This window comes from Sabethes cyaneus, chromosome 2 (assembly GCF_943734655.1).
Source record: "Sabethes cyaneus chromosome 2, idSabCyanKW18_F2, whole genome shotgun sequence".
Classification (NCBI taxonomy): Eukaryota; Metazoa; Arthropoda; class Insecta; order Diptera; family Culicidae; genus Sabethes; species Sabethes cyaneus.
The window spans coordinates 183,803,015-183,816,321 of NC_071354.1; the positions used below are offsets into that span (position 1 = coordinate 183,803,015).

At 39.1% G+C, this 13,307-nt stretch overlaps 1 protein-coding gene across 4 annotated transcripts in view; it reads left to right on the plus strand.

Annotated features, from left to right (window-relative positions):
* Window positions 1-13,307, plus strand: part of LOC128738182 (titin) — a 70,284-nt gene that overhangs the window by 15,441 nt on the left and 41,536 nt on the right. For 2 of the 4 annotated variants that reach the window (XM_053833113.1, XM_053833115.1), the window contains exon 1: window positions 6,609-6,933. The exons of 1 other annotated variant lie outside the window; for it this stretch is intronic. In XM_053833113.1, coding sequence (XP_053689088.1) covers window positions 6,891-6,933 — 43 coding nt within the window. In that variant the 5' untranslated portion in view covers window positions 6,609-6,890. Of the gene's footprint in view, window positions 1-6,216; window positions 6,313-6,608; window positions 6,934-13,307 lie in introns of those variants that run through there. One more of the 4 variants, XM_053833116.1, reaches the window with a different exon arrangement.

Genomic DNA, 13,307 nt, shown 5'->3' on the forward strand with positions numbered 1-13,307 from the left:
CACAAGGCAAGACAATTGCTTTCGTTGTACGAGAAGCTTTATAAAGAAAAAATGAATTTTCCGATTCAATTATATTGTACCAACAGTTGCGCTAATGTTTCCTTAATTAAATTTGATGTTCCTTCAATTGTGTTATTCCATATACATTGCTAGGTTGCTAAGTGAAAAAACATCGTAGCAAAACTATAGATGAGCGCCTATAGTTGTGCGCTCCAACTGCGCGTTAGATTTTGGAAAATTCGCATTTTAGCAAATAATGCTTTAATTTTAAATGGTGTAGTCTAACTACCAATACTTCTAAAAACCTGTTATATAATGAATGTAATTGTTTTATCTAAAATGCTACGGTGACGAAAATATGCAATAATAATGAATAGTAGCGCAACTATTGGTACTACCTCAACTATTGGATAAACTACCCTACTTGTCATAAAATCTTTGTTAGGACACGCATAATCGTCCTAGTATCTACCATATCTTGTCATTGATATTGTGCGTCTATGGATCTTGTTTTGCTGAAGTTAATGTTCATATTCTACCTATCCAACGTTCTAATGTTTTCATAACATTCGAGCCTTAGACTCATCTCGACCCTATCTTCATAGGTGTTGGCCTTGTGCTTTTCCCGACTCAACCCCAATAAATGTTTGTAATCAGCCAGCAGATCCACCTTTAAATAACTCATAAGATTGTTGCAATAAGCGGGCGATTCAGTCTATGCCAACCTACTAAAAAGGGGAAAAAGTAGGAGGAATGGCGGTCGTCCAACTTCGTTTGTTATTGCGACTGCAACCATCCTCCTTGTTTCATACAAAACGTTCGGAGCTCAATGAGCAAGCACAACACGCCCAGCCCAAACAAGCTCAGCCTAAAAACAACTCATAGTGCGAACAACTTCGCAAAACAAACGCCAGCCAAAACAAATCACCACTTTGCATTCGGAATTTCCCTCGAATAGTCAATTGCGTTACAAAATATATTCTGTATTTCTTACCACAGATTTTACCTCTAAAATCAAATGAAGGATCAATTTGGCCAAAAGATCGCCAATGTGATGTCCTGCGGTTCACCATCTAGCATAAATTGACCACTCATTTCATTTACTCCGGAAGCTGCCAACCGCTCTCGGCACTTTCTCTCTGCCCGTGTGACATGAGAGCTTCGGGGTCGCGATATCTACAGCCTGCTGAAGGGTCTGCTATCTTAGTTTGCAGAATACAGAATTTCATATTCAACTTCGAGACACCACTTTGTGCGCAGCCAGAGATGCAGAGCTTCCTTATTTCCACTTGTCTTAATGTTGCTAAACGGTTCATATATCCAGCTTGTTATAGTAGATGGAACTCCATGATTGTGTGCTACTTCCAGAAATCTCTTTCGATATTGAGAAATACTCCCAAACAGGAGTTTTTGTGAGAAACTGCTTTCTCGATCGTGAAAACGAATTTATGTAAAAGATCCAGCCAGCACCAACTCGTTTATCATTGTACGAAAATAACTCAAATCATAAATAACTCTTAGTAAATTCGAAATCGTAAATAAAGCCTTGTAAAGTGCGCACAAGTTGATATTCTATCGTTTATAATGATAGTAGATGACAAACATACGATTTTTAGTATAAAGTTGAATAGCTGTAACGGGTGGCAACTAAAAAATCGGCTGTTCGGCGAAGCTTCCGTTTGATGTCGGAACAGGAGCGTTGTACGGCAGTTATGCCAACTTTGCGAATGCATCTCTTGATTCTACCAATCAACTGTTTGCCATTCGTGGCTCTGCAGTTATTTTGATACACCAAGGAACTCAAAATTCCGAAACAATCTTCGATTGGGCGCACTGAGACAGATTTTTCGGGTCGTGGTTTTTGGGCGCAAACGGGATCGAATGGGCATTCAGGAATGATTATGTTTTTTGGCTTAATGCGATGATGCTCTATCCGGTGAAAACACGTATTGTCCATCTGCATGATATTTTTGTAGAAACGGGATCAAAATTTTCTTCAAACATTTGTCTGATGCACATCTTAATTGATAGCCAAACCAGATGGCTTGTTGTTGAAGGAACGAGAAAGAGAACGAGGCACCTTGGCTGGTCTTCCGCTACCTTGCTTGTGAATAGTTTTTGAGCATCTTAGAATATGGTAAACAGTCGAAACCGCAAGATAATCGCTTTTTAAATGCTGTACCGTATACTTTTTGCCGAGATTTCGGTGGCAGTTCGTAGAAGTGTACAACGCGCTCTCGAAATGCTTCTTGTTTCGACGCCATTTTAAGCAACGCTTGGCAAGCATAAACACAACAAAAAAATATTGACAAAAAGAGGAGATAGAGAGCTAACACATACATGCTCTCATTTCTATCTAAGCTCGTTTGTAAAAATTCCAAAATTTTTGTGGTCACCCGTTATGAAGCTGATCGGATGAAGCTTAATCGGATCTTACCGTATAGAAATACCTACAGGGTGTTCAATAAGTTCGAATACAACTTTTCATCGTTGTGAAGTGCGCATCATGTGCATTCTGTATATTGGTATTGGTGTCAGCTTTAGCCTTATATATAGGCTAACCGACGCGCAAGATGTCGACTTGATGTCATTTGTTATTTGTCTACCGCGCGCGATGAAGGTGTACCGCAACCCGGTAACAATGTGACAGCTCCCATACTAATCAAACGTACCTAAAACTGCTGGTTCATGGTTCACGGCAGATGTTTGAAAGCGGCGTAAATATCGAAGAAAGAGTTTATTATCATTTGTTTTGGCAAAAAATCCCTTGTGCATATAAGATCTGAATTGGTTTATTATTTCAATAGAGTATTTTACGAACTGACAACATTATGTCAAGTACCAAAACGTTTCCGTGGTAATGACAATAGCAGCATAAGTGGTTCGTCTGTCATAATAACAAGCTCTATTTGGTTCTGTCATGTAACAGAGTGCTTTTTGTACAACTGCAATGATCTCTATTGCTTGGATTTACTCTTGAATTTTGCTTAACTTGTTCTGTTAACGACAAAATCGATCCTGCAATCATGAAAGAGCATTTCATTTTTAATTGCGCAGCGGATAACTTTCAATGAAACACGCAATATTTAAATACTTTAGAGCAGACAACTCGTACACAAGAGTGATAATCTTGTAATAAATACCACTTTTTATCTTGTAAACAAATCAATCAAACAACCCATCAAGAATTCAAACAGTTTTACCGAAAACATAAAACAATGCTGAAATAATCAATACGCACATTTCAAATCGTTGTCCAGACAGCTTTTTGCGTTCACATTTAACGTAACAAAAATTAACATTTCCTTTGGAAATCGAATGTGCGTCAATTTTGACCGGCACGTAAAAACGACCGTCGCGACATTTTTGACACTGGCGGGTGTTATGGGAAACTGTTAATAACTGTCACTTTGTTACGGGGTAGGTGTACCGCAACGTCGTAGTAAAGTTGTTTGCGAGAGGTGAGCGACCCGGCGACATATTTCGGCGGTTGAAATCCCACGGGGTGAAGCGGAATTTCGTCTATAACACCATCCGTCGGTACCGGGAGACGGGCACGGCCAAGGACCGTGCAAGATCCGGGCGGCCGCATTCGGCGACGACGCCAGCAGCCACCAAGGTGGTGAGGGAGCGGGGTCGTCGATAAATGAACCACTCGATCCGGAAGACCGCTGTTGACCTGGATGTGTCGATCGGGACTGCCCACACTATCATGGCGAAGGACCTGGGATGCAAGCCGTACAAGAAATGCAAGGTTCACGGGGTGACGGAGGCTACAGCGAAGAAGAGGCTGGACAGAGCAAAACTGATACTTTCGCGGCACGCTGGTCAGGAGTTTGTGTTTTCTGATGAGAAACTCTTCATCTTGCAACAGCCGCACAATGCCCTAAATGATCGGCTCTGAGCGCCGATGTTGGCCAGCATCTTTCCGTCCCACATAAACAGCCTGAGCACCGCCTCGATGATGGTTTGGGTGGCCGTATCCAAGCGTGGGAAGCTTCCACTAATGTTTATCGAGAAAAACGTGAAATTCAACGCCGCGTACTATAACACCGAGGTTCTGGAGAAGGCTATGGCCCCGGCACTTCGTGACCTCTACGGGAAAGATCATTACGTCTTTCAACAGGACGGCGCACCGGCCCACACGGTGAATATCGTGCGAGCGTGGTGTCGGGAGAATTTGAATGATTTTCTCGATAAGACTTTGTGACCTCCCAGCTCCCCGGATCTTAATCCCCTGGACTTTTATGTATGGTCGTACATGTTGGCCAAGCAGAGCGAATATATAAAGTGAGCATGAACCAATCAAAGAAGCTCATTTACAAGATCTGGGACATGGGAAGTGAGCATGAACCAATTTAAGAAACTCATTTCCAAGATCTGGGACGAGATGCCCATGGACCAGGTGCGTGCCGCGTGTGATTCTTTTGAGAAACGTCTTAAGCTCGTCATAAAGCACAAAGGGGGATGCTTCCAACAAATACATCGTAAAGGTCCTCAATAAACACTGCTTCAATAAAAATTGACTCAGAAGAGCATATCTTGTATTTTCATTTTTTAAACAGATTTTTAAAGTATATTCGAACTTCTCTGTATATAAGTGTATCGTTTACAATTGTTTCTCAGTGCGTCTATTGCATCCAAAATGGTACGGACAAGCAGGTTTTGCATGTTGAATACACATCAGTACGTAATTCTTATTTGTAACCTTAATATACATATGATACATATGAAAATGCTAGCTGGATGATAAAGAGAGTGTTGTTCGTACTGAGTAGCAAAGAAGAATCATCTTTATTCCTCTGATCGGTTATCTCTTATCGGTTATCAATTTCTAATCGATTGACTCATTCTCTCTGAGCCGTAGCCTCGGAGACAGTAGTTCCTGTAAAACGTATGTTCACCAACATTAGCAGAGGCACATTGGGGGCCGCCCATTTGACATAAAATTATTTGGCATAATGATTTTGGCATAACGCCAGTAGGCATAATCATAAAGGACTGTTGGACATAAGGACCATTTGGGAAAATACCGCAAACATCCAAATGTTCGTTTTCCTAGATGATTCATGGCAAGACGGCGGCAGGTCGTTAGTGTTTGTTGGTGACCCGCCTAGCCATGAGTTGTGTAGATTGATTTCACCATAAGCAACATCACGTGTATGAAAATGAGGTGCGGCCACAGAAAATAGCGGTGCTGTAGTAACATTTTTGCGGTGCAATTAAAAAAATCGCAGCTAAAAGTAAGAGCAGAAAGTATAGTTTCTTATAATATATTTTACTGTAGCGAGCATGACGAAATCAGTTGGATAAAATATTTCTTTCAAGACTGACTGCTATTAGAGGACAAATGAAAAACGTTGAAACCAAATTTTCAGGGTTGGCTACAAACGAAGAAACGTTGTAGAAATCTGAACGACAATCGGATTCTACCATTAACCAGTTGCAAATCACAGATACAAATCGATTCTAGTGACAGGAAACGTAAAATTGCGCAAATACGAGACAAATGCTTTGTTATTTAAGGTATAATCGATTGTATGAAATGCATTCAGACGATTCTGATCAAGACAAATCCAAATATTGCAAAGAAGCTGACAAACATAACCACTGGCGGCTAAACATTGCAACTCATTTGTATCGACATCCAATCAAATCGCTTAGGTCTATTGTCTTCTTACTATATAATAAATAAAACGGTTCATTTAATCCAAACAACTATACGCTTGATTGCTCAGAAACAACAACGACCAAGACAAATTGATTCAAAAACCAATCAGTAAACTTTCGCTGACTGTTCCAACCGGGAACATACATTTCTAGTCCAATGTCGAAAAAAGTGTACATCACTATTATAACCATCGTTTACAAGGTGCAAATCACTACAAACCTGTAGGCCAACACTCACGCGAATTGATTAGTGTGTCACGTGTGTTTCGCTGCCGAGTGCTAAACGGAAAGGCGCTAAAAGTATGACAGAGAAGTTACAGCTTTCTACCGGTTCAATACCGAAACCTCCGACCAATCAATCGGTCGCTCGATGCTAATCCAGTATGGTCATCATCACCAACGAATCTTGTAGGCAGTAAGTGAGTAGTTCGAAATGAGTGTACATTATATTTAGCGAACCGCGGACAGTTCCGAAATATTCTAATAATAAAAACACCTTACATAACGTGTCTCAGACAAGCCGACCGGACCGACAGACCAGACACGAGCGGTAATAATCGCACTCGAATGAGCCAACTGTGAGTAGGGAAAATGATTCTATTTTGGGATCATCATATGTTGGACCAGTTTCATTATAAATTAGTAAGTTTTTTTGTCGTTTCTCATTATATGTTAAAACAATAGCAATGACATTGAAACATACTTCTCGAAAGCATATCGATTGATCAGTAAATATAGGAGTGCTTTCCGCGTAGGTATATTTCCGATTATTTGCGCTGCTCATTCAGATATTTATGCTTGGCTTCGTTTCGTTGCTCAATATGGGCCTAGTCGGTGCGATGTGCCGAGCCGCCAGTAGCTGGTCGGTGTTTTTCAAGTTCAACCGCACACGGCAGTGCACGCTACCCGTTCGCGTCACACAACACAATTAGCGTTTTGGCCGAATCTGTTGCGTAAAAGCGTGAAAGAACGGCCTAAAAAGTGTTATCATCATGTAAACAGAGCAGAAACCATCCCGCCACCGTCGGATATTAACTTGATCGGATTGTATTAGCATAACAGATGTGATAGCAGTTTTAAAAAATTAGTTTTAGTCGATCGGATTGTTTGAAATTTTTGTACTAACCCTTAGTGTAACGCACCATCATCAGCACAAAGTAGAGAATTTGCTGGAGAGAATAGTTTCCCTGGTGATATCACTATAGCTACGCGAGAGGAGCATGAGAATGATCGTCGTCTTTTTTGCTGTGATGGCAAACTACGGTAATTTGGAAAACATGCGCAAACTGCATTTTCATCCCCCGCTGGAAAACAGGAAAACGGATGCACTCTAGTTTATCTTGCAGTTTTAGAGAAAATAGTCTGCACAAACTGTGTTACCAGTGACAGTTTTTATTCATGTATCCACCGGCAAAATGCCACCGAACATTAAACATCGTGTGTTTCGTCTGTTCCGAAAACGTTATGGTAAAAAAAATTGCGTTTGGAGCAAAAAGTTCAACTATTTATAAAATGTAACATTGAATACATCCGGTATGGCGCCGTTTGCCGAATGTAATTGTAGCTGTGATTGCTTGCGATGTCTGCATTTATTAATCAACGCAATGCAGCGACCGCCACACCGCGCCGCCGGGGTGGTGCCTGGCCCGAAATGTGAAATTCCGATTGATGATTAGTAAAAATAGTCCCCTGATGAAAGTGTCTAGTGATGAGTAGTATGTGCCGTGTGTATAGCAATGAATGGTTCGATTCAGATATGCATCCGTATGGTTTTTCGTTCGTCGGATTTAGTTCAGCATCCTTTCAGCTTCATAAATACTAATCCGCCATCATGCACTGGCTTGCCGTTTCATGCACCCACCCTGTAATTTCATATTCCATTCACCAATCAGACTGTGTATATATTAGAATTGACTGCATATAAAAGCTTATAAAATTTAATTTTGTTTAATTGGATTGGAATGTTTAAAATTAATAAAAAACATCTCATTACGAAAAGAAACATTACGTAATTTAAAATTTATCTTGTCAAACGGTATTCTAGCGAGCTGATTTTCCACGGATGGAATTTGGAAAATTTGCGATACTGTATGTATGCGTACATATTATGTCCGATTATTTGTCTCCTTTTTCGATTATGATGGAGACGCACTATGCTTTGATCTTAAGGTGTAGCGATTAATTTACTTTAATTTGACCAATAGGTGAAAAGTTGTGAGTATGTAATCCAGTCGAAAAAACTTTATCAACCCGGTTTAACGATGAAAAGAACGTAATTTTGTTTACTATTTCGCCAATTATTTGGCAATATGTGTTAAAGTGAGACATTATTTTTTATAGTTCTACTTTTTGGCATAGTTTATTCTCTAGTTCACAGTTCTTTCCCTCTATTTCAAGGAGGGCAAATGGAAACATACAAATTTACACATGGTAAGACATCCGGGATGTTCACTCTCTGAGAAATAGTTTCGGTAATAAAATTTCTCCACGCTTCTTGAGAGTATGAAAATTTAGATCAGCCATAAATGCGCGCACCAAAATATGAAAAGTTCATGCATCAAGTGTAAAATTAGTTAATTTTATGCTGGAGTAGTTTGATTTGATCCGAAAAGTTTCATGTTAGCTGTTTATAAATGTCATGTCAACCAAAAAAACCAAATATTCCGTTCAGATGTAAACCTTGCGGCACGCTAGAAATTGCATTAACAATTGTAAAACAAAATTTCCTCTGGCCTGATCATTTGGTATTTTCCTATCAGGTGTTGAATACGTTATTTCCGCAGTTCAAAGCTAGTCTATTGATAATGTGGAGACTAACAGCGGTATATCCACTCTATGAAATGCTTTACCGAACTTTGTGTATTCCATCGTCCACTTCCTGCTAATTACCGTTATGAATTAAGTTTGACAAAAATGCCACAAAACGGTTGAACTAATAGCTGTTCATTGTCCCCCAACGAACAACACACATTGAGATACATTTTCATCGTCAACTATGTATAAAGTTTACTATTCTTTGGTTGAAATTCTCATAAAACAGTCTGCCGAATAAGGCGGTGGGCGGTGCTGTGCACCCACCGTAATTGCATTTTCTCAGCTGTAATATATTTTAGGTTTGTCCAATGCATTTAGCTGATTTTTGGTGTGCGACAAGTTTATGGCAGGCCCTAACAATGTAACAAAAATAATCTTTATTGATTGTAAGGTAGCTTAGAAAATGCAATGAAAGCATAGCATCATCTAAATATTGCCTTATTCGAGAGATTACTCTATACATTCGATTTGAATCCAAACTCTGAAATGATGTTACAAAAACACAAATAAATTAAACTGTTTCTTTACATATTCTGGAGGAAAGATGACTTCCACAAATAAATGAACTTGATCTCCAATAAGATATCGATTTTTTCATGACCAAGTTACTCGCAAAAATAAAAGAATAATTAAAACAAACTTATAAAATCCTGTCTTAAATATGTTTTGACAGAGGTATATAAATGCTTCATTTTTTTGATATGGTGAACAATGAAAAAAACTTACAAATATCATCGCTTGCCTGAACAATTTGCGATAAAAAAAATGTTGGGCAAAGTTAACTAAAGGTTCTTCACAATATATTTACTTTAGCATTTTTTTTTTGTCAAAAAACAGCAATATAAAATGACAAAAAGGCTAGAAATAGATGTAGAAAGGTCCATGAAATAACAGTTAAAAGTCAGCGAAACAGCGACAAGATATGCCAAAAAACTAATAATGACGCCATCAAACCAAAAACTCCACAAAAGGCGATGAAAATGGCAAAAAAAAACATCGCTGAAAAGATACCAAAACAAGATGTCAGAAAATCACATGTTAAAAATAATGAACAACGAGTACTAACCGTAAGGACAACAAAAATAAGGGATCAACATCACCTCTCACGCCGAAGACTCGAGTTCACATCCCAGCCCCGTATAAATCACGAATGACCCAAGTTATTAAAGCGACTATCATTAAATTAAGAAACAACGACAAAAAGATAACAAGAAAAGGCGACGGACTGAGCAAAAAAGTGAACGAAAAATGAAAGACAAAAAACGAAAAAAAAACCCAACGACGAAAAATGAAAGATGAAATACGGAAAAACAAAAACAAAAGGCGATTGATGAAAGTCAAAAGTAGGCGTCCTTGAATAATTTAGAGAAAATTTGGAATGTATCACGAACTGGTTTAATACAATCAAAAACAATATCTATGCGATAAAAATGGCAGTTTTTACACTTTTCGGCAAAACTAATAAACACTTTATATTATATATTATTAGGTTATATATTATTAGGTTTGTTACTTCTAATGAAGTACAAATGTCGGTGAAAGTTTCATTTAAATAAGTATAAGTAAAATAACTACAGATTTCAGCAAAACCTGGCATTATTGATGAGGAGTAACCCTGCCAGCCAAGACCGTCTGTCCCCATGTCAGGGGCAGCTCCCGATGGCTATACATTCTTCAACCTAATGAGCGCCTGCATTCAAGGTTAAGAACGGCTCAAGACAGCGTCTACTCCGAAGTGGGCGGCTGAATTAAGAAACGTGATCACCCGGTACTAAAGTTAAGATGATAGCCCCATCGCGGGACTCGGTAGCGTTGCCCTACCTTAACCCACCTCCACCTTACTGCGAACATTCTAGCAAACACGCATCAAAATATTCGGCATCGATCTGAGTGATGAAACAAAGACGACGAATGGAAACTCGGTACACTTATTTTTACGATTTTTGAATTAACGCGGTTTTTTTATGACGATTTTTGAATTAACGCGGTTTTTTCGATGATTTTGAATTACTGCGGTTTCTTACGTCGATTTTTGAATTAACTCGGTTTCAGAGGTGGGCACCGCTAACCGGAATTTTAGCTTCGCTAACAGCTAATCCGCTAAATCAAAACGTTAGCTTCGATAACCGCTAACCGCTAAATCAACCAACAATTTAGCGGAAGCTAGCGCTAACCGCTAACAGCTAAATTTGCTAGCACTGTAGAATCGGCATTACTTTGATAAGCGCTGATTTCGGCAATAAAAGAAATTTTTTATTTCAAAGGTCTAAGAAAAAATACCTGAGATAATTCCGTGCAAAGAATTGCAGGCATTCATGAAAAATGTTTGAAGAACATTATCGCTTAGCATATTATCACATTAAAAGGGTACAAAACATTTCCATGTTCCATGACATAGATTTCTCGATTTTTTATTGGAGTTTTCCATCGCTGTGAAAATTTTTGTAAAAGCTTTCTAAATAATATTTTCTCTGGATTGCTTAATAAAAAGTTACTTACATTTTGTTGGGTTTACACTTAAGCATTACCGGTAAGTGGCGCGTCTAGTAAAAAAATTTCAAGTTTCTAGTAAAAATGCAATGAAATCAGAATAAAAGGAATCAGAATCAGAAGGTAGAAAATTTGTAAAAAAAAATTTTGTAGATAATAATTTTCCTTGGTTGTTGTAAAAACTTTATTGCGTTGAAATTTGGCCCAATACTTATGAATTTATAAAACGAGTGATGTTCGAGAAAATCGAAAAATCTTCCTTGATGTTTTCAGTGAATGTAGGATCCAGTAAACCATTTGGTTTGTATATCTCGATTGCAACTGAGAAATACGAAATCATATCTGAACGAAAAAGTTATATTTCACGCCATATAAGAACATACATGTACCAAAGTGGAGGCGATATACGTGCGAAAGCTTTGACAATTATTTGTAATTCTTTTTTGCGTAGTTTTTATAACACGCAACTAAATACTCCTGAATATATGATTAAGATATAATCAAATATTACAATCGTCTATACTGCTTTATAATTCACAGTCATGAATTGTATATGAAGGCACGCACGACTGCAAAACAACTTATTATTCACTTCGATTTGACATACTCTAATTATTATACAATTCCAATGTGAAATTGACATGAAAACGATTTATTATGAACTTTCTATTACGATTTTGTGTTATCTGGGGAGACCTCGAAGTTTTTAAATATCGATTTATTTGAGTCCGCGCACAAAAGTAGTCCTCTACGGACTTGAGACAGCAACTTTGTTTACGGAAGTGCACTTGCCGTATTTGAACGAAAGATGTTGCGTACTATTTTTGGCGGAGTACAAACGGATAGCGGGGAGTGGCATAGGCGTATGAACCATGAGTTGTAGTCACTATTTGGAAAGTTGGGAGACTACGGTGAGCCGGCCGCATCGCAAGGATACCGAACGACTGTGCAGTAAAATCCGTTCTCTTCAAGAGCCCCACCGGCAACAGGAATAGAGGGGCCAAACGAGTTAGATGGTTTGGCCAGGTTGAAGCCGACTTGCATGTGCCGAGACGCGTCACAAATTGGAAACGAGCAGCCTAGGACCCAAAAGTACAATGGAGAGGAATTGTTGATACGGCAAAAGCCCCCCCGGCTTTTGGCTGGTAGAGTACGTACAAAAGTTTGGAATTTGGAATCCTTCGACCGAAGCCTGTGCAATATTTCTCACAAATTTTCCTTCTGCCAAAAAAAAGTTAGCGGTTTATTTAGCGGTACATAAATTTAGCGGAAGCTAACAAAAACGCTAACGGTTATAAAACCAAAATGTTAGCTGAGCTAATTAGCTGTTAGCGGATTAGCGGAATTGTGCCCACCTCTGCTCGGTTTATTTTATGACGATTTTTGAATTAACGCGGCTTTTTTACAACATTTTTCGAATTAACGCGGTTTTCTTAAACAATTTTATTTTACACGCCACGTATCCCTCGTGTAAAAAAGACTTGAGTGTACTTGGAACTGCAAATCGCTGAATTTCATAGGGCGACATCCATTTAGTACGTCACGCAAATTTTGACCAAAATCGACCCCCTCCCTCCCCCCTCTATTGCATGCTGTCACACCTACATGAACCCCTTGTACCCCCAAGACTTCCTGTTGACAAGTTTTCTGACGGATTTTGTCATTTTGTGTATTTTCTGCGATCATTGAACATTACCTGGGATGCGAAATATAGTCCGTAAGTGGCACAAACTCTGTCTTTCAGGGAACTTTTGAATGAGGGACGGAGGTACGGAAGAACCTTAAAACCAGCTTTGGACTTCGGTATAACTCCAAATTCATCAGTAGGTTAATTTTATAGAAGCCTTCAATATTTGTATCTTAAAAGGAAAGCTAACTTATAATTCCCCGAATAAATTTTCCATTTCAAATTTTTTTTCATGTGACGTCACATAACTTCATACCCCCCTCACTCCTACGTCACAAATCGTCACGATTAGGTCAACTCCCCTCCCCCCTATAAGCGTGACGTACTTTATGAATGGTCCCTAGGTAGCGATCGGATGCTGCTCGAACAGTTTGAACCCAGCAAACTCGGCATCGTAGCTCTGCGGAAAATTTGTAGCAGGATAAACAATTTGAAAAAGATCAATCCAGATCGTTATCGGGGATATTAACGCCCACGTCGGTTTTGAAGAAGTGTCTAGGCCGGTGATCGGATCTCACACCTTGCACAGTACGATAACGGCCAACGATATATCAACTTCGCAGCTTCTAGAAGCACCTTTTTCTTACGCAAAAGGTATTCACCTAGAGATCACCTTACCAACGCACAATGAACCAGATTGACCATA